The sequence below is a fragment of the Pan paniscus genome, chromosome 2 (genome assembly GCF_029289425.2).
Source record: "Pan paniscus chromosome 2, NHGRI_mPanPan1-v2.0_pri, whole genome shotgun sequence".
Classification (NCBI taxonomy): Eukaryota; Metazoa; Chordata; class Mammalia; order Primates; family Hominidae; genus Pan; species Pan paniscus.
Window position 1 is genome coordinate 112,043,298 of NC_085926.1, and position 21,939 is coordinate 112,065,236.

General features: G+C 39.5%; 2 protein-coding genes across 7 annotated transcripts in view; one reads left to right on the top strand and one right to left on the bottom strand.

The window, feature by feature from the left end:
• CCDC191 (coiled-coil domain containing 191) overlaps window positions 1-4,795 on the bottom strand; it is a 91,779-nt gene extending 86,984 nt beyond the window's left edge. Inside the window, exons 1-2 of one of the 4 annotated variants that reach the window (XM_003825115.5) lie at window positions 4,504-4,795; window positions 2,281-2,319 (exon numbers count right to left, since the gene is read on the bottom strand). In XM_003825115.5, coding sequence (XP_003825163.2) covers window positions 2,281-2,319; window positions 4,504-4,593 — 129 coding nt within the window. In that variant the 5' untranslated portion in view covers window positions 4,594-4,795. The remainder of the gene's footprint in view (window positions 1-2,280; window positions 2,320-4,503) is intronic. The other 3 variants (XM_008950428.4, XM_034957111.3, XM_024928212.4) reach the window with 3 other exon arrangements.
• Window positions 4,796-4,861: 66 nt separating this feature from the next.
• QTRT2 (queuine tRNA-ribosyltransferase accessory subunit 2) overlaps window positions 4,862-21,939 on the top strand; it is a 31,587-nt gene continuing 14,509 nt past the window's right edge. Inside the window, exons 1-6 of one of the 3 annotated variants that reach the window (XM_003825117.5) lie at window positions 4,971-4,990; window positions 5,125-5,232; window positions 13,369-13,589; window positions 14,360-14,415; window positions 16,119-16,195; window positions 18,756-18,968. In XM_003825117.5, coding sequence (XP_003825165.2) covers window positions 13,390-13,589; window positions 14,360-14,415; window positions 16,119-16,195; window positions 18,756-18,968 — 546 coding nt within the window. In that variant the 5' untranslated portion in view covers window positions 4,971-4,990; window positions 5,125-5,232; window positions 13,369-13,389. Of the gene's footprint in view, window positions 4,991-5,124; window positions 5,233-13,368; window positions 13,590-14,359; window positions 14,416-16,118; window positions 16,196-18,755; window positions 18,969-21,939 lie in introns of all 3 variants that reach the window. The other 2 variants (XM_003825116.6, XM_034957118.4) reach the window with 2 other exon arrangements.

The window sequence follows — 21,939 nt, forward strand, 5'->3', positions numbered from 1 at the left end:
TCAGTGTGGATATGCAGCTACTATCTTACTGCATCCTCAAACCCCTTGTTCCTTGGCTGTTCCAGAGAAAACCTCCAAGTCTGGATCAATCTGATCTACCAATTTTTAGTACCATAAAATATTATGGGCCAGGCATGGTGGCTCACGCCTGTAATCCCAGCACTTTGGGAGGCTGAGCCCAGCGGATTGCTTGAGCCCAGGAGTTTGAGACTAGCCTGGGCAACATAGTGAAACCCCATCTCAATTTAAAATATATATTTAAAAATTAATTATGGTTAACTGCTTCAGCCATGTCCCCAGTGCCACTGAGAAATCTTCCTTTTCTGTTCTGAAGAGAGGCCTTTCTCAATTTTTACTATACTCCATACCCTTTCCATATATTCTGCCCTTCTTTCACATAAAGAGGTCTTAGCTGATTTTGAAAGGGTGGTCCACTCAAGTGGACTTTGAAGTCTTAGGTCCAGAGGTTATAACTGTTTAGGGTATACCCAGAGTTAGCAATGAAATAAGAAAAGAAGACAGAGAAGTGAACAAGGAAGTATTAGAAGCAGCAGGAAAAAAACAGTTACAAAAAGACTATGGAGGAGAGGATTTCTAGAATAAAGCAGTGGTAACTATGTCAATGTAACCTGAAAAAGTTTGAGGACTATCAAAAGACTACTGGATTTGGTCAGGAAGTCATTTATGACAACAGTTTCTGTGGAATGGTAAGAAATCAGGACGCAGGAGAATAACTGTGGACACAAGAGGACAAGAAAAATACAAAGGCAAGGAGTCCAGGTTATGTATCCAAAACATTAGATAAGAAAAAGAAATCGTTCAGGAATCAGAATAGATTACAGGATCAAATAAAGACTTATTGATTTTTTTCAAGACAGGAGATTTGATGACATAATGGAGACAGAGCCAATGCAGAAATGTTAGAGGAATGATAAAAGATGATAAAAATTGAGTCAAGCTGGCTGAAAACTATACGAAAATGGACAATGTCACAGACAAATCAGAGCAAAATTTTATCTTCCTGTTTTAGTTAAATCTTTGCCTCTGAAGAGATGGTAACTAACTGTGTGACTAAGCCCTGCAGGGACTTGGCACTGGGACTCTCAACACTCACATGCAAGCTAGTCTTACTAGATAGAGGAGTGGCCTTCCTAGAGACTAGCATTCATGATGGTAGATCCACTTTAGTCATCATCTAAGTTAGGCTTTCTGCAGTAGCCAGGAAGCTTCCCCTGACCCCATTTAAATTAGTGCCTCTCACCACATACTTCCATTACATCTTTAATTCTCTCATGAGCTTTAGGTAAGTTATTTATTCTCCACTGGACTGTAAACCCTGGGAGGGCAGGGACTGTACCTGCTCTGTTTTAGCTCCAACACCCAACACAGTGGGCTAGTACTTAGTAGGCACTCAAATACCAGCTGAATAAATAAATGGTTAAAAATTATTACATCTGGCCTAGGATCTATTGCATCTATCTGGGATCTGGTGCTCATGATGCATGTCAATTTAGATGAGTAATCACTCTTCAAAATACTGTCAGAATGGTCTTTTCCCAGGAAAATGCTGCATGATTTTGAAACGTGGTACACGATGAATTGAATATGGCAAGTTGCCAAACTGACATGCAGAAGCACACACCTGAAATGATTTAATGGCACTTTCAAATTAAATGGTATTCAGACTCAAAAATACGTATCTCAGGCCTGGAAGAGATGTCAGAGGTTATCTAACACAATCTCCCCTTCACTGAATCCTCAAACATATTGTTCATTAGCCTAACATTAAGTGACCAGTTAGAGTCCATTAAAATAGCTTCAGTGGTAGAAAACACATCTCTATAAGAACAGCCAGTCCACTTTTGGATGGACTAGTCATTAGAAAATTCTTATTTGTGATGCACACGTAGTTTTCACCCATTAGTCCCTATGTCATTGTAACTACAGTGCAGTCTTTCCAACATCTGAGGAAGGCCACCATATCCTCTCCCAAGGCTTCTTTTCACAACTCCTTTAATCCTCTTCATGTGATACTCATGGCATTTGAAACGATGTCTACACACCTGTTTTCTTGTCATTCCTACTTAAATGGTATCATGAGAGGCAACAGAATTATGAAAAAAAAATACTAAAAAGTATAAAATTAAGGCAACTCACATAGTCACATGGGAATAAAAATAGCAGAGTATGTGCAAAGTGGAGATCTATTCATATTTCTTTTCCATCTGATTATGCTTGACTCTTAATTCTCTTTTTATTCTAAATTTGAAATATCCTTACCTTTATCCAGTGTTCCACATTGTCAGGACCAAAAGCAGGCTGTAGATAACATATATAGGATATCAATATGCAGCAATATCTTTATCAACTTTGCCATTTAAATCTATCCTTCTGACTAAAGCATATGGAACAGTGTCCTTTATTATTGCCCCAAAGCATTTCATTAGAAAGTTCAGCATGATTAGCAATAAAAGACACAGAATAGCAGTATGAGGAGAAAACATGAAGCCTTCCTGGGACACTGATTGTTTTTATTTCTTGTCTAGGCCCACCTTGATATTGTGATTTAATTGGTCTGGGATAGGACCCTGGCACTGCTGTTTTTTTAAACCTCCTTAGGGTTAAGAGTCAAGATATAGAAATGCTAAATATAAAGCTACTCATTAAAAAAAAAAAAAGCACTGATTAGCCAGATTATCCAAGTAATCTTTAGCTTAAAGAAGGGTGTGTTCCTCTCCTTACTCCTTTCATAAGTAGCCTGTAGCAAGAGGCTTTCTCATCTTACCTAGATCAGGGATCTTGTTTGGCCCAATAAAAACTGAATGTTAATCAATCTGACTTCTACTGTTTTACAAAGCAGAAAATATAAATTTCCACCCAGATCAGTCAGGTATTAATCTGAAATTAGAAGTAAAACTATCAGGACATTTCCTTTCTTCAACCTCGAAACTCCCAGAAGCTTGCAGAATTTCCTCTAATAGTCACTTAACAAATAGAGTTATCTTCTTTACTAAAAATTCAGGCGTGTTTTTAAAATAAGGGGATATCCTGATGATTTGCCATTGGAGCACTAAATCTCTTTTGGTTTGGCGTTCCCAGTTCATGAATTGCTTCTTACTCAAATATGCTCTTTAAAATAATAATAATAATAACAATAAAATAAGGGGATATCTAAACTAGCATACTGACACATGGAGGTGGGAAAAATATAATACTCTTTCACTTACCTAACACTTTACCTTCAAAGCATCTTACTGATAACTAATTAACGCAGCTGTACTGCTTAATAATTTTGTCACTGCAACAAAGAAAGAGCTGATCTAATTAAAACACAACTGAACTTGAAGAAGCCCTATGTTTTTACCTTTTTTTCTCTAGGCAGTAATAATGAGCACTAGCAGCAAAAATCCTTCCTTTTGGAGTCCTAAGAAATTATTCTAAATTTTTACCTTTCATCATCAAGTCCATATCCATAACCTATTTTGGATCCAATACATTATGCAACTGATGTATTGAAATAGCAGCAGCCTCAGTTTCCAAGTCTCCCTGATGCTCCAGTCTGTGCCCTCTAGTATCTAGGGCAACATATTTGTCATGTGGAATATGTCCAATGCATTTAGCTGGTAAATTTAGAATAAATCGCAAGAACAATCGCCTGGGGCCCTCACAAAGGCCACATACATCTACAGAATATTATTTAGGAAAGTATAACTTAAGGGTGAAAACAGCTGGTGAAACTGCTCTGTGGCTGAAAGCTGAGAAGCTTCTCCATTTTAGTACTCTCATTCAGATTTTAAGCATCTTTTTGGGGACTGTTAAAAAGGTAGTCTGTGGAAAGCACACATGGTGCAACTGTGACTTTGCACATGTCACATATGTTTCAAGTTTAAAATGGGGTTATCATTTTTTTCTTATCTTCAGGTGCTAATGCATCCAAATGGGTGATAGATACGGAGAGAATCTATTTTTTGAAAGTTGGTTGAATTTAGAAATTCCTATGTGAATCAAGTATTAATGTATTCAATATCCATTTGCACTCCTGAGTTTATTTAGATACTTTACGTAAAAGTGAAGGGGGAGGAATATAGGCAGGGTATTTAATGTGAAGCTCTCTCCCGTTAATAAAGATCAATTACCCCAAGATTTGCAAAAAAAAAAAGAGAAAAAGAAAGAAATGTGCAAGAAGTTTCCTAAAATTTAAGGTAGGGGGAACGGAGTTTGCAAACTCCTTTCACCCCGATGGGCATTAGCAGACACCTCCGGTTTTAGAAAAGCGTTACAAACAGTTCTTCCACGATGCTGCCCACCAAAGCCGTAATGTGCCCAGACCCCAGAGCTCCTAGAGCATTTCACACAGGGCGATGCTGGCTTTGGGGCGGTCAAGGCAGGGGCGTGTCAGCTAAGGATGAAGAGGCAGGAAGCACAGAGGGGCCGCGACTGGCTTCCTGACTGCGCCGCACCTTGGGAAAGTCCCCGCCCTCCAAAGCTCTCGATTGGGATCACCTTGGGACTCGGCTTCCTTGTGAACCGTTTCCAGCGATTCAGCCCCATCCTTTTCTTTGAGAAGGACCTTCCCTGAGGCGCCAGGAGCATTTTCCACGTTCGAGCCCGAACCTCGGCCAAAGCTGCAACAACCGCCCTTCTGCCCGGGCTGCTTCCGGGTCACGCTGGGAATTGTAGTTCCTCCGCCCGCAAGGAAAGCAGGCATAGGACACCGTCGAACCACCACTCCCACGAGGCTCTGCGCAGGCCGCTCGCGTTGGCTCAGTTACCATAGCAACGGCAGAGGTCCCTCGCTCTTGCCGTCATCAAGGCTCGCTTGAATGTCGGCTTTGCTTTTTTCTGGCGCCCAGTGATGACGCAGTACTCCCTGATTGGCTCTGCACTGGAGGCAGTGATTTTGGGGCAGAGAATTTTGCAACACGTGGTAGTGAACTGTGAGGAGTTTGAGGGGTCTGAAGACTGAAAGAGTCGAATGGTTTGTTGGCAGGTAAGTGCCCCTTTGCCCTGCTGGTGTGGGAGCTGCTAGAGATGGATGAGTCACGTCGCGTCCAGACGCTTCCTGGTTGTGTTGCAGTAACGGTGATTGTACTCCCGCCATGTCTCCTCTGCTTCCCTTTTCAGGGTGTCCTGGTGGATTGGTTTCTGTAAGTTCAGATTCTCATAAATCGTGTGAGCGTCGCCGACACCTCTGAGATAAAAGGGCCCCTTTCGACTAGCCTCTGCTGAAAGGTAGAGTTTTCAGGAAGTTTTTATTCCGAACTGCCCATGGGAGGGTGGGACCGTCTTCAATCTCTGAGCCAGGTGCCTAGGGAGGTCTGGGGCCATGGAGATGGCCCATGGAGCAAAGATAAATCCAGGCTTATTGGCTTAGCCGAGGTGTTTCCAGAGACAGCCCATTTAGGGGTGATAAATGGGCTTATAAAGCAGAGTAAAGATTTAGAACAGGAGTTTTGAATTCAACTACTTTGTGGCTATATGACCCTAGGCAACTTGTTTAATAACTCAGAGACCCTGTTTTCTCATGCAAAATGGGGACGATAATACCTGAATCACTGGAGTGTTGTAATGATTAAAAATAAATGTATGTGAAGCATTCTGCCAGGAAATGTAAACTAAAGTTGATTTGAAATTGGTGAAAATGAAGTTAGGGAAGCTATGCCCTCGGACTGTTGCAGCGATCCTAGGACCAGCTCTGTAACTGGTCTGTCTGAAAGGCGGTTGAATAAATTGTGCTCATACAAACTATGCAGTACCACGAAGTAGTTTTTTTCAAAAGGGTAAGTTAGCTTTATGTCTCTTCTTCAGGAAAGACGTCTAATGTTTATTCTTGAGAGAAAAGCAAATTGCAGAGAAGTGCATATATTATAGTATAATATGTTTCCATTTTTGTAAAAGCAAACCCTGACCAAAACACTCCCTCCCATATGCAAGTATGTTTAAATATTTGTATGAGAATGGAGAAAGATTGCAGAGACTGGGAGGATGGATTAGAGGCGGGAGGGAGAAAGGGAAAAGAAGAAGAACACTATAGCAAAATGGAAACTAAGATTATAATGTGCTTGTGTACCAGACGGAACTTCTAATAAGCTCCCAGCCTATTAGAGTACAGCGCTGAAAACTAGACTTCAATAATTAAAGTCCTTGCTCTGCCACTTACCAGCTGGGGATTTTATCAGCCTCAGTTTATCATACATAAAATGCAGATAATAATGGTATCTATATTATGCATTTGATATGAGGATTAATGGAGTGAATATATAAAGAACAGTGCTTAATACATAGTAAATACCCGATAAATGTTAGTTGCTATTATGGTCTTTCTATATGTGAAATTAATTTAACTTTTATTGTGATTACTGACATTTGGAATCCTACCATCTTATTTTGTGTTTTCTATTTCTTTTTTTGGTCTCTTTTCCTTTCTTGCCTTTTATTAGGTTAATTCATTTTTCTTTATCTTCCCACTTCCCTCTCCAGTGAGTTTGGAAATTATGCATTCTGTCATTAATCGTTTAACAGTTACATCTGAATTTTTAACACACATACTCAACAAAGTTTAACGTCGTCGTTATCTCTTTCCCCCTACCAAATGGTGTAACGATTTCCGAATGCCTTGGAAAAATCTTCATTTACTGTTTTCTAGAATTGTAGCGTTCTTCATTTCTTTTTTTTGAGACGGCATCTTGCTTTGTTACCCAGGCTGGACTGCAGTGGCATGATTTTGGTTCACTGCAACCTCTGCCTCCTGGGTTCAAGTGATTCTCCTGTCTCAGCCTCCGGAGTAGCTGGGATTACAGGCATGTGCTGCCACACCTGGCTGATTTTTGTGTTTTTAGTAGAGACGGTTTCACCATGTTGGCCAGGCTGGTCTCGAACTCCTGACCTTAGGTGATCCTCCCACTTCGGACTCCCAGAGTGCTGGGATTACAGGCGTGAGCCACCGTGCCCGGCCAGCGTTCTTCATTTCTGTGTGTCATTTCTGAGTCAGCTCAATGCACCACATTGTTTAAAAGTCCTTCAGTCATTTTTCTATGCATATACTATGATTATAGAAAGTGTACATGTGTGGGAGAGAGGGGTAAGAGATGCTGATGTGTACTTATATATACAGCTTTCCTTTCACAAAAAATATGACCATCTTTTGCTTTAGGAAATTCTGGACATTTCCATGGCAGTATGTAGAGAATCCAGCTGGGAAACATTTAAAAATCCCTTCTCTCCTGATAAATGAAGAGTGGAGGTGGTGGGTCGCACTGGAAGTGTTAGGACAGGTACAGTGTTGCCAGAAGTGCAGGGAATCTTTGTTAGTCCTTGTAAAGGTACAGATCCACTGACAGCCTGTCATTTGTCTTTACACTCTTAAGGGTTTTTCCTTAAGACTTTCTCAGGAATGCCATCTGTGACACCAGAAATATTAGAGCAGACCCACAACAAGTGAAAAGGGAAGGGATCATGATAAAGGCAAATAAAAACTAGTTAATATTTTGGAGACTGTTGATCTGTTTCTTGAACTTTCCTTGGGAAAAAAGGAAATAATCACTCTCAAAGCATGTTTTTAAAAATATGTACATGGATATGTGTATGTGTGTGTACTATTTTATTACTTCATAGTAACAATTTATTGTATTTGAGCCTCTAGAAAAGAAGTGTAATTATAAAAAACATTTACCATAACCTGAACAATGAATGAAGAAAGGAAGACTTGGTTCTTCTAGCTCTGGACAAAATTCCATTTTTTTAAAAAAAATTGATTTCCAGCTGAAGTATAGTACATCTCTGATGTTTTCCTCAGATTTTAAAATATTTGCATTCATCCCCACAAAACAGAATCACTGACCATGGCAGTTTATTTTAATACTTTTTCTTAAACCCAGTCATCTGCTTTTGCTTCCTTATTTTTCTCTTTGGTAACATGTTGAGTTACTGTGATTAGGGTGGAACTTTTATGAAGCCCCAAACAGCAGAAGTGAGTATGTAGCACCAAAATCGTTTACTGTAGAGAAAGCCAAGTAGGTATTTCTCTCCAGCTGGCTGAGTGGGTTCAGTATTCTAAGCTGAGGATTTTGAATTTCATCTTTAAAGTTATTTGGGATTAAAGCATTATATCACAGGAGAGCCCATCTCTGCCTCTAAGAACATGGTGGCCAATGTCCTTTAGAGTTACAAAGGACCTCTAATTACAGACTTTCAGTTAAGAATCAAGAAAGTTGTTTCTTCAGTTGAGGAAAGAGTGGGAAGGGGAGATGAGAGGGAAGGGGAGATGAGAAAGAAGAGAGAAGATGCCTTCAGGACTGAGTGGATGATTAATCACACTTGAGACTCGTTTGTTAAAAGATGGGAACTTCTAGAATATGTTCATTCTTTCCTTACACAAGGATGAAACTAAGAAGTCTTTGAGAGTAAGGTAAGTCTTGGAAGCCAATGGTCTGGGCTTCCAGGTCTGGCTGCCTTTATACTCTTAGAGAATCCTTGTGTCCAACCTTGGAGAATCTGAGATTGGTTGTTTGGTCATCTTCGCTTATCTGTGGGGAATATGTTCCAAGACCCCTTGTGAATGCTGGAAACTGCAAATGGTTCCAAACCCCAGATAGGTAGGTAGGTAGGTAGGTAGGTAGGTAGGTAGGTAGGTAGGTAGGTAGATAGATAGATAGATAGATAGATAGATAGATAGATAGATAGATTGGATAGATAGATTAGATAGATCCAAACCCTAGATAGATAGACAGACAATAGACAGACAGTATGATGTTTCCTATCTATACATACCTATAATAAAGTTTAATTTATTAATTAGGCACAGTAGTAGATGTTAGTCACCTCGGCAAACAGTCTTTTTTCTTTTCCTAGTTGGAGAACTTTAACCTTTTCTCATAAGGGATCACTTTATGGCTTCCCTTTGGCATATCCGTATTGCCAGCATCACAACTCTTGTGCTGTGGGGCCAGTCGTAAGTAAAATAAGGGTAACTTGAACATAAGCACTGCAATACAGTGACAGTTGATCTGATCAATGTGACAGCTCCTAAGTAACTAAGGGGCGAGTGGCGTCTACAGTATGAAGATGCTGGGCAAAGGGATGATTCACGTCCTGGGTGGAACAGAGCAAAATGGCGAGAGATTTCATTATGCTACTCAGAATGGCATGCAATTTCAAACTTATGTTTATTTCAGGAATTTTCCGTTTAATATGTTTGGACCTCGGATGTCCATGGGTAACTGAAACTGGAAAGCAGAACTGTGAATGGGGGTACTGTGTTAAGAGAACCGATGGGTTTCCTTTTAGTTGCCTTTATGTACCTTATTCTTCCCATTCTGATTCTATGCTTGCATGGCATATTTGGCTTCATGTATTGCATTCTATAGGGCAAACATGCCACTGACTGATCCACTTTGCTTTTTTCGATTCTCAGAGTAAATAATTGTGCATACTGATTTTATTGTTTAGTCTCTGAGGTTGATAGGGTTGAGCCTGACCCTGAGTGATGGCTCTGTGCTGGGTATATAGAAAAGATCAGGCTCAGCTTACCAGGCAGAAGCCTAAATCCCTTACCAGTGGCCAGCCAGCCCTCCAAGTAGCACAAGACTGTAAGGCACTGGAGGGAGCAGCAGCAGGTGGCTAATCTTTGAGCCCCTGTGTAATTCTGTTGGCACAGGTTAAAGAACTTGACAGCTGCTTTCTTTTATCTCTTTTCTTTCTCTTTCTTTTCTTCTTCTTTGTTTTTAAGACAGGATCTCCCTCTGTTGCCCAGGCTGGAGTGCCAGTGGCGTGATCATGGCTCACTGCAGTCTCTGCCTCCCTGGCTTAAGGGATCTTCCTACCTCAGATTCCCAAGTAGCTAGGACTACAGGTGCATGCCACCATTCCTGGCTAGTTTTTGTATTTTTTGTAGAGACAGGGTTTCATTGTGTTGCCCAGGCTGCTCTTGAACTCCTGGGCTCAAGCGATCTGCCCACCTCGGCCTCCCAAACTGCTGGAATTACAGGCGTGAGCCAATGTTCCCAACCAAAGCCACTTTCTTTTTATGACTTTCCACAGTGTGTTCTAGGGGAAAAAAACAAAAAGATGTTTCATAGATTTCACATATACTTTTGAAAAATCTTGTTATTTTAAGTGGCCATGGTATGCTGCAGGATATTCTAGAAAAAAAAAAAAATCTGAATGCATCTCCTAGCATGTTAAATTTACTCTCACATAAAAGCCATAATTGGATGGGTGCAGTGGCTCACGCCTGTAATCCCAACACTTTGGGAGGTCAAGGCAGGAGGATCATTGAGCGCAGGAGTTTGAGACCAGCCTGGGCAACGTAGTGAGACTCCATCTCTCCAAAAAAAGTTTTTTAATTAGTTAGGTGCAGTGGTTGGGCACCTGTGGTCTCAGCTCTTAGGAGGCTGAGGTGGGAAGGTTACTTGAGCCTGGGATGTCAAGGCTACAGTAAGCCGTGATTACACCACTGCACTCCAGCCTGGGCAATAGAGTGAGACCTTGTCTCAAAAAAAAAAAAAAAAAAAAAAAAAAAGAATAAAAAGAGTACAGGCCTTTTGCAGGAGGCCCAGGTTCTAGACAAGCCTATGACTAAGCAGGCCTAGTCTCAGACTGATTACAATAAAATGGCAGAAGGGGTGATGTGGTGATGAGGAATTCCCAGGTAGGGGTCTCTGGTAGTGATGGAACTCTATAAACTATTTTCAGTATTTCTAAAGTCTAATGGTAATTATACAATACTGGGATATTAAGCACAGTTTTACTAAAGCAATGGGGTTTGTTGTTTTTACCTGGAATTGAGTTAACACAACATGGAAAAGCAGATTATCTCATGCTTGTCAGAAGCTTTGGTTGTCAGTCATTTGTGTCATTTATTAATAAACTGGAGAAACGAGAGCATAAATTTGATGAGGAGAGATAATAAAAGTAACATTCTAGAATCCTATACTTCATTTTTCAAATGTATTAGTTTTACCCAATGAAGGTTCTTCGTGCCTTTATATGAATTTAATTTAAAAAACACTGTTCATGTGTGTACATTTAAACTCTTTACATACTTTACACAGCTCAGATGAGAGAGTATTTTTGGAGTAAGATAGAATTTTTGGAGGAGCCAGCAAGTTCTTGTCTCTAGCCCTTTCTGAAATAGCTTCAGGCAACACAGTTTCTTCCGTTCTCAGACGTATGTGATAGTAGGAAATGCGTAAGTTACTGCAGCATTTAAAAATTCTGGTCCGTTTAATTTTCATTAGTTCTTATTTATGTTTCAAGAAATCTAGTGTTCCATATTGGTTGATTTCAATATTCAGTCAGAACAACAGGTGTTGATTCATGAAGCTTTGAAGTACATTTCTCATCTTTGTGCTTCCCCCTGCTTCAATTCTCCAGAGCTACTTAGATTACAAATGCTGTCTTAAATTTCACATTAGAACTCTGTTGGTTTAAAATATAAAATACATTTTTATCACTTGAAATCAGTATTATCTGATAAATAAATAAATATTACGATTCTTTTATATTTTCTACAGTATGCTTTTATTAGCTTATAAGTATAGTTTTACAGTTTTTTTAATGAACCTTCTTGTTTTAGCAGTTTTAATGTGTAACAATAGGGTATGTAAAAAAATAGCTTTTATACTATTTATTAAAATATAACCTTTTTTTCCTTACCAGTCTCCACTTATGTGGGTTCTAATGACACTTATTTGTATGTTTCTATCTTTGTGATAACTTGAAATAATGATCTTATAGTTATAGAAAATTGACCAGGCTTTCATCAAACACTTATATTAGTTTTTATAATTTGTGTTTAGCATAAAATCTCTTCTTAGACCATATAGAAAGTAGTTATTCTTTTTTTTTAAGAAAGTAGTTATTCTTATGTCTAAGATTCTAATGACAAAGATGGCTATTTTATTTAAATTTAAGAATTTATGTCTCCTAAAAAAAAGTAATGTTTTTATTCTTGAATATATTTAACTAATGATAGATATGTCTTATTTATTTGGTGACATTTTAACAATGGTTGACTTTCAGAGTATGGTATGCTATAATGCTTAAGAAAATGGGATCTGGCCGGGCACAGTGGCTCATGCTTGTTACCCCAGCACTTTGGGAGGCTGAGGTGGGTGGATCACCTGAGGTCAGGAGTTCGAGACCAGCCTGGCCAACATGGTGAAACCCCATTTCTACTACAAATACAAAAATCAGCTGGGCATGGCGGCACACACCTGTAATCTCAACTACTTGGGAGGCTGAGGCAGGAGAATCTCTTGAACCCGAGAAGCAGAGGTTACAGTGAGCTGAGATCGCGCCACTGCACTCCAGCCTGGGTGACAGAGCGAGATTCTGTGTCCAAAAAAAAATGAAAGAGAGAAAAGAAAAGAAAATTGGATCCTCTCTGATAGCTCATTTGTCAACTAATAAAACTGGGCCTGGCCCAGTTTTTAAGAATTCCAGAAGATATGGTACTTGCTGTAGAGATGTAATGAACTATTTGTAAAATGTTGGTATGTCTGGTGACATTTAGCCGATGATGTGTGTGCTTATCAAGTTCTGTAGTGCATTTTAAAAGTGGAACCCAGTATTTTGCTTCACTGAATACTAAATCATTTAGGAGCACCCAACAAGTAATTGATAATGTTTTCTGATTTTTTTCCCCTGTATATCTATAGAAGTTAGAAAGTGAAAGTGTATCTTTATTTTTTTCTTTAAACACATATTAGTCTTTCCCAGTTATAAAAGTAATGACACATTGCTTATGGATTGCGTGTATGCTCCACACAGTTTCTCACTTCTGTTTGGATACCATGTAAGAACAAATTGGGAAATAATCTGACCTCAGAGATCTGTTTATGTTTTGACATTTATTTTTCCATATATTTTCATAAACACCAGGATGCTGTTTTCTTCACTTAACAGCATTATTAGGAAAAAATTGCTATATTGCTTAGCATTCCCTCAAATTGGAGAAAGAAAAAAATGGATTATATCAATAATCAGTATGGCCTAAGCAGTGTTACTGTTCTCTGTATACATTTTCAAGGCTGAGAGAGCCATGGCTTCATGGCATTCTTTCCATGATTAGTCTTTCTAATTCTGTTCTTTCATTTGTTTGGTTTTCATCAGCTCAGACAAAAATTCCATGACTAAATTTAAAATTAGTTGATGCCAATATGTGGTTCTGGGACCTTAGGGAAGATGTCTTATTCTCTTTATGTCTTTTCCCATTCCCCCGTTCCTGATATCTATGAAAATGTTTAGACTGGAAGCAGTAATAAGCATGCTATCATTCATTTTCCTGAAGATTTTTTTTTTTTGCAAAATGCTTGGACTTTAGATGTTGTGAAGCTCCTTCTATACTTAATGCTCTTTTCTTGACAGGACCTAGAAGAATCCCTTAGGATGAAGCTGAGTCTTACCAAGGTAGTTAATGGCTGTCGCCTAGGAAAAATAAAAAACCTGGGCAAAACAGGGGACCACACCATGGATATTCCAGGCTGCCTTCTGTATACCAAGACTGGCTCCGCCCCACACCTCACCCATCACACGCTGCATAATATCCACGGGGTTCCTGCCATGGCTCAGCTTACGCTGTCATCCCTGTAAGTGTTAGAACCAATGATTCAAGTATCAACTGTGGCAGCAGCTTAGTTACCTTAGGTGCAAAAAAGAGAAATTTTTTTTGTTGTTCATATATATAATTTGTCGATTTTCATAATGAAATCAGAAGAGAGGTTTCAGATATTATACATCTTCTGGCCCTAATCTGGAAGCCACAGGCCAGACCTATATGTTAGATCTGCGTCACTTTTCCTCCAAACCTACAGTCCCATACTGCCATATCGCCACTGCTCCCAGGAGTGACAGGGCGGGGAATGCTCTGTGAGAGCTGCATTTGGAGTTCAGGAGCTGTTATCATGCACCAGCCTCAAAGTTTTTTCTGCCTTTGCACATATACTTGCTAATACTACTTTATGGAAACAGAACTAAAGTTAGATCATTTTGTGTAATGTATATACTGACTTTATACTTAATTGAAAAGCCTACTATATGACCAATTAACATAATAGTCTGCAGTATTGTGTTAACAACAGAGATTTTAAAGGGGCAAGAGAAGGAAGAAAATTCAAGTATTCTGAAGGAGTTGATCTTTGCCAGTTTCACATCTCACAGAACCACTAGCAAGTTGAAGGCCTTCGTTCTGGCTAATGAACCTAGCCTAATTAGTTAGAACTCTTGAATAATGGTGTAATTCAAGACAGCATTTACCATGATGTAACTTATTTGGGTGAGGAGAAGAGGGCTCCAGTTGTACAGAGTATTTACAGAATGGCACATTATTATGTTATGTATTTTTCTGTTTTGCTTACAGAGCAGAACATCATGAAGTCTTGACAGAATATAAAGAAGGAGTTGGAAAGTTTATAGGTAAAAATTAAGTTACTTATATGTGCCTTGTGATGTGTTAATTTGGAGTTTGGAGGTGCTGTTACCTCTTTGATCTTTCATTCATATGTTTATTTATTCGTAAATTTAATAAGTATTATTTGAACATCTAAGAGCCAGGCATTGGCAAGTCAAGATTGAATAGGAAACAGTTGCTGCTCTCATGGAATTTGGAGCCTAGCTGGGATAAAGATAGAGAATTCTAGTAAAAATTGTGGTTACTGCTTTACAGGATTAGGGATATGTATGGATATCATGACAGGCCAGAGGGCGGAGCATATAACCTGCTCTAGGGTATATGTGCAAGATGGTCAGAATAAAAAATGGATTTTTTTTTTTGTTTATGCCTCCGTAAAAACCCAGAGAAATGATTCTTGAGAGAGAAGTTGAGGGGCATTTTAGCTGGGTCAAGGAAGAGTAAAAGTTACCCAGGTTAGGAGTGGGAGCCCAGACAGGTGTGGGGCAGATGCTGCAGGCACTGAGTATCTGACTCAGCGGTGAGAACTTGCATGGGGCATTCGTGAGCTCCAAAGTAGTCTCATCATGCTTGAACCTCAAACATGCAGGGGAGGATGAAGCGTTTGTATATGGCTGTATTCTGATATGTTAATATTATCCTTTATTCCAGAAATAGGATTTTATATGCAGATGTATGCATCTATTTATTTATAGGAAAAGCTTAGCAGTGACAGCTAGAACATCAGTTCTTCTATACACCGCTTTCTCCTAACGCTTTTTCTGGTATCTAGGACTCACTTGAATGAAAATCCTGTTTCCATTGGTTATTCAGTCTTCTGCTTCTGAGAGCAGCTGCATGATGTCCTGTTGGTTATCACAAAGCCCTGTATTTTAGTAGAGGAATTTATGGAATATCATTCTCCTTGACCTGAGCCCAATTTTAATAACCAGCTTTAAAGTATACAAGCATATAATTAAATGAAAATAGCTAATGTAGGCTTTCTAGAGATAATTGTAATAATTGAAATTATGGAAAATAAAGTGAAAAAACTGCAGAGGTTTTACACTTGCTTTTTTTTCACTGGAATCCTATTTTATTTTCCTTAACGAAAATGTGGGCTAGCATATGATATTTAAGCACATGGTTTACTAAACTTTTTTTGCATTTTTAAAAAAATGATTGTCTTTTTGACTGAAGAACTTAAGAAACTGTCATCGTGAATCAATGAAACTTACTAAGAATGGGATCCATTTGCAGCATCCTATAGCTTCTCTAAAATTCTGCCCCTAGGGACCCATGATATTATTGAGATTTATTATTAGTGAGATCACTTTGTGGCCATATCATTTTATCTTTGCGGTAGCTAGTTCCCCTTGGATGGTACCTGGAATAAGCATATTTGATAGTAAATTCTTTAAGTAAAGTCAAATGAGATCAACATGTCACTAAATACTTTCATCGTATATTGTGCTTTAAGATACATCTTTCCTTTGTAGCAGCTCAGTACCTATTTATTAGACGTGAAGCTTTATATTTCTTTCTTTAGATTAGTAATCTTTTTATACATATTGATAGGCCTTCTCTAATTCCAAGTTCAGATACAACCTATTGACAGTGTTTAGAGTTGCTTTATTCAGCAGTACACATTGCGAAGCTGTTCCCTGCTATAATACAGTGTCATTGTTGATGTAAGCACTTTCAAGGGTTCTTTTTTGTGTTTATACAGGCATGCCAGAATCACTCTTGTACTGCTCCCTGCACGATCCAGTCAGCCCCTGCCCGGCTGGTTATGTAACAAACAAGGTGTGTTTTCAGAAGGGTCTCCAAGGCTGCAGCTTTGTCCCAGGAAGTCAGCCTATGGTGTATCCCTCAGATGCTCAGATCCCGCTGTCTGGGATGATCCCTTATACCTTTTCCTTATTTCGATAATTATAGTGGGATGGGATGGTTTATAAGCCTTAGAGTAGGGCTGCCTAAGGATGAGGTTAAGATGAAGAACACTGTATCCTCAGCATTTTCATTGTTGCAAAAAAATTTGAGGGTAGAGGAGGGTCAAATACATGCCAAAAAAAGAAATTGCTATGATAGGGGAAAACAATAGTCTTTCGGCGCCATGCTTTGTTGGATTTTTAACAACTTCAGGAAGAGTGGGGAAAGTTGCTGATGAGTATTATCACATGTATAACTATATATAGTAGAACCTCAATATAATACTGTCTGCTGGGTCTACAGCCAGAGATTTTGTCTAGTGAAGAACAGTATCAAAAGCACCTCATTAAAAGTGTTCAGCTGAGAGGTGGCCCCATTGGCATTATCCCTGAGGACAGCATTCTGGCAAAGCTTCAGTGTGTACTGCTACTTTACAAACGCAAATACTTTTCCTGCACTCACTTTATTCATGTCAGCAATATTTATTAATTGTGCCCCTCAGAACACTGTTTTTACTCATTCTCCTGTTTTAAGTTTCTATTTATTTTGTAGTTTGAATTCTAGAGAAAATACTTTGGCTGGGTATGGTGGCTCATGCATGTAATCCCAGCACTTTGGTAGGCCAAGGTGGGTAGATGGCTTGAGCCTCAGGAGTTCGAGATCAGCCTGCCCAACATGGCAAAACCCCATCTCTACTACAGATACAAAAATTAGCCAGGTGTGGTGGCACACGCCTGTAATCCCAGCTACTTGGGAGGTGGAGGCAAGAGAATCACTTGAACCTGGGAGGCAGAGGTGGCAGTGAGCCAAAGTCGCACCAGTGCATTGCATTCTAGCCTGGGTGACAGAGCGAGACTCTGTCTCAAAAAAAAAAAAAATACTTTGACTTCCCATTTTCTACCCAAATTGTAAGGGAGAGAGGAATCACTTAACCAGTAATTCTGATGCCTTAGTATAAAATAAAACGACTATATGTTGGCCTGCCATCTATGTCCTTGTTGATCTGAGAAGAGGGATCTGTAGGGTAACCAAAGATAGAATTTTTTTTCCTTTTTTTTAACTTTTATTTTTGTTTCGGGGGTACGTGTAAACATTGTTACATAGGTAAATTTGTGTCATGGGGGTTTGTTGTACAGATTATTTCATCACCGAGGTATTAAGCCTAGTACCCAATAGTTACCTTTTATCCTTCTCTCCCTCCTTTCACCCTTCACTCACAAGTAGACCCCAGTGTCTGTTGTTCCCTCTTTGTATCCATGTGTTCTCATCATTTAGCCCCCACTTATAAGTGAGAACATGTGGTATTTGATTTTCTGTTCCTGCATTTGTTTGCTAGGGACAATGGCCTCCAGTTCCATCTATGTTCCTGCAAAAGACATGACCTCATTCTTTTTTATGGCTGCATAATATCCCATGGTATATATGTACCACATTTTCTTTATCCAATCTATCATTGATGGACATTTAGGTTGATTGCATGTCTTTGCTATTGTGAATAGTGCTGCAATGTACATTTGCATGCATGTATCCTCATGGCGGAATGATTTATATTGCTCAGAGTATATGCCCAGTAACGGGATTGCTGGGTTGAATGGTAGTTTTGCTTTTAGCTCAAAGATAGAATGTTACTAATATATATTCTCTTGAACTAGGAGATTTAAGTCTTTAATTCTATATCTAACTCAGTCTAGTAAACACTAGATATTAAAAATGTATAGGGCCCTAGACTGTGCTTTTGGGATACATACATGAATTGGGATACTCTAGTCAGACAAATAAAGAATGGTGTAATAAGTGCTATCATTTCTATAAAGAAATAAATACAAATTGATGTAAGAGCATAGAGGAGTGAGTGATCGATATGTCCAGGAAGTTTGGAGATCAGATTAATATGTGAACTCAGTGTCTCAATGGACACATAGTATTTTGCCAGGCAAAGAAGTAGAAGTTCCAACACCTAGAAATAATAAATACTTGAGGTGATGGATACTTAAATACTCTGACATGATTATTACACTTGCCCTATATGTAAGATGTCTCACATGTACCCCATAACATTATACAAATATGTATCAATAAAAAAAGTTAAAAAGAAATACGGAACTGTCAGTCAAAAGGAACAGTGTGATCAAAGTCTGTGGTATATTCAGGAACAGCAAGGGTTAGGTAGGGGTGGGGCAGGCGGGATAGGGGAGAGCAGAAGATGTTAGAAAAGTATAACAAAGAATTCTTGGCGGGTAGCTCAAAAGTTGTCTTATATGACCATTGAAGGATTATCTGTAAGCTATAAGATCCTATTACCCACCATGTCTGGATATTGAATTGTCACCATCTCTGCAGTTGTAAAGAAGAATTATTGCTTTATCATTTTAATTATTTTATTTTTATTTGCATTTTACTCTTGCTAATTCCTCATCATTTTGCTCCATGGCAGTCTGTGTCTGTGTGGAGTGTTGCAGGACGAGTGGAAATGACTGTTTCCAAGTTCATGGCAATTCAGAAGGCCCTTCAGCCAGACTGGTTCCAGTGCCTCTCCGATGGAGAAGTATCTTGTAAGGAAGCAACTTCCATAAAAAGGGTCAGAAAGTCTGTTGACCGATCACTTCTTTTCTTGGATAACTGTCTGCGGCTGCAGGAAGAGTCAGAGGTAAGGCTGTGCCACTAACCACTCCTTTCTCTTGACACTCTTGCCTCCCTTACATTCTGTGATACCACCTTTTCTGTTCTTCCTCCTACTGCTGTGCTCCTCACTTCTTTGTCTATTTTACTCTCTATTTTTATTTTCTTTTTGAACCTTAAGTATTATTGTTCTCTAGGTTTCTATCTTAGGTTTCTCTTTTCATCCCTTTCTGTATGTTGTCCCTGGGCAGCCTTCCCTTAGTTTTAATTGCTGAATAATTCTTAAATTGTGTGTACTATCAAGATTATTCTACTTAGCTTCAGAATTATGTAATTACTGGGCTATAGGTAGGTTATGTCGCTAGAATATCCCTCAAACTCAGAAGTGACCGGATTCATCATTTTATCTCCACAAACCTGTTCTTGCTTTTGCTCTTCCTCAATACTTTATCTCCATTTATGGCATCCACCAAGCTCCTCAGCCCAGAAATTTGAGCTTTTCTTTTTCTTTTTTGAGTCTCACTCTTGCCCAGGCTGGAGTGCAGTGGTGCTATCTCAGCTCGCTGTAACCTCTGCCTCCCAGGTTCAAGGGATTCTGCAGCCTCAGCCTCCCGTATAGCTGGTATTACAGGCATGCGCCATCACACCCGGCTAATTTTTGTATTTTTAGTAGAGACCGGGTTTCACCATGTTGGCCAGGCTGGTCTCGAACTTTTGACCTTAGATGATCTGCCCGCCTCTGCCTCCCAAAGTGCTGGGATTACAGGCTTGAGCCACTGTGCCTGGCTAAGAAATTTGAGCTTTTCAAGACTCCTTTTTTTCATTCACATTTAATATCCCACTGTTCACTCTTCCTTGATTCCATTTGCCTAAATATGTCTAGAATCTTCCCCTCCTTATTGCCACCTTAAGCTGTAACTGCATCATCTCTTACGTATGTAATTACCTTTGAATTCTTCTCTCTGCCTCCATTCTCATTTTTATCCAATCCATCTTTCAGCCCTGTTATCCAAAAGATCTTTGTAAAGCACAAACAAGAGCTCCTTGCCCACTTCCCTAAAAGAATTTAATGACTCTCCACTTTAACTCTTACATGGCATGGACAGCCTGCTGTGATGTGGCCTCTACCTACTCCTCCAGCTCACTGTGGGCTACTTTTTCCTGTGACTTGCACTCTGACCTTTCTGAGTTGCTTGGAATTCCTTGAGGCATTAGCTTGTTTCATTCTGTACACGGATTTCCTTCTGGACTGTTTCTTGTTTCTGCTTTTCTTATCTCTAGCTATATTCCCTCTTTTGTTTCCACATCAGGCTCATTTCATTCCATGTATCATTCATTTTTTTTTTTTTTTTCTTTTGAGACAGTCTCACTCTATTGCTCAGCCTATCAGGCTAGAGTGCAGTGGGGCAGTCTTGGCTCACTGCAACCTCCACCTCCAGGTTCAAGCAATTCTCCTGCCTCAGCCTGCAAGTAGCTGGGATTACAAGCATGCGCCACCGTGCCTGGCTAATTTTTGTATTTTTAGCTGAGACGAGGTTTCACCATGTTGGTCAGACTGGTCTTGAACTCCTGATCTCAGGTGATCCACCCACCTTGGCCTCCCGAAGTGCCATGTGTCATTCTGTAGAACTGGTTCCTGATAGTTCCAGGGAATTCAATTCATTCTTTGCTACCCCTTTAATTAGTATGTAGCTGTATTTTAGCCCCAATCATATTGTATTTCAATGATTTCTTTATGCGTTTGTCTTCATTAAACTGTGGCCTCTTTAAGCTCAATTTCTGTGTATAAGTTGGGTATCTTCATCATGTAGCAGAATGCCTTCCCTGTCTTATTCACTGGTTCCTCTTATTCTGAATGCCCTTCAATATTGAAGCTCTCCAAGATTCGGTTGTTGGCTTTCTTTTCTTCTCCATATATTACCTGGGTTAGGGATGGCGAATGGGTTTCATCTGACATATTGTAAGCCCTCAGTAAATGTTTGCTGATGGTGAATGGTTATGATGGGGTGAAGATGAAGCTGTAGTGGTAAATCAGGGATACTGATAGCAGAGTTAATTAAGTTGGAAAAGGATTCAGAGAACAGTAGAGATGAGGGAACAGAAGATAGTGATCAGAGGATAGAATTTTAATATCTGAGATCATGTATATGGAGTAATCCTGAGCGATGATCACATCCCACTATGGCAAGCGCATTGAGTTTGAGGAACATCATTATATTGAATTTAGCAATAAAAATATAATTTGGCTAATAAAGTTAATATAAATGAAATAATTAGAGGAAACATAGTTATTCTGAATAGAATTCACAGTATATGTAATAGGAGTTTGCTGTGGGGACATTGCTGTGTGTCTGGGCAGTTAGTGTTGGTGGCTTGCTAGTAATTGTTTTGAGCCAGTCATTATCCTTGTAGGACTAGTAATGTTTGGGTAAGTAGAAAGCAGGACAGGGAGTGTGACAAAGATGATTATTAGAAAGGTCAGATGAGCCTCAAGTCCCTCATCTGTGTTGTTGCAGTCAGCCTCATCATTTCATATTACTTCTGCATATTTGTGGGGGTTTTTTTGTTTTGTTTTGTTTTGTTTTGTTTGTTTTTTTGAGATGGAGTTTTGTTCTTGTCGCCCAGGCTGGAGTGCAGCGGTGCGATCTCAGCTCACTGCAACCTCTGCCTCCCAGGTTCAAGCGATTCTCCTGCGTCAACTTCCTCAGTAGCTAAGACTACAGGCACACGCCACCACACCCAGCTAATTTCTGTATTTTTTGGTAGAGATGGGGTTTCACTGTGTTGGCCAGGCTGGTCTTGAACCCCTGACCTTTTCATTCGCCTGCCTCAGCCTCCCAGAATGCTGGGATTATAGATGTGAGTCACTGCGCCCGGCCTTACTTATGCATATTTATTGGTCAAATGTGTAGTCTCTCTCCATACCCTTTATTATTGTCTTGACATGATTATTAATAGTGCCCCCCCATTCTTCCATTTTAGATAATAAATTATATGAT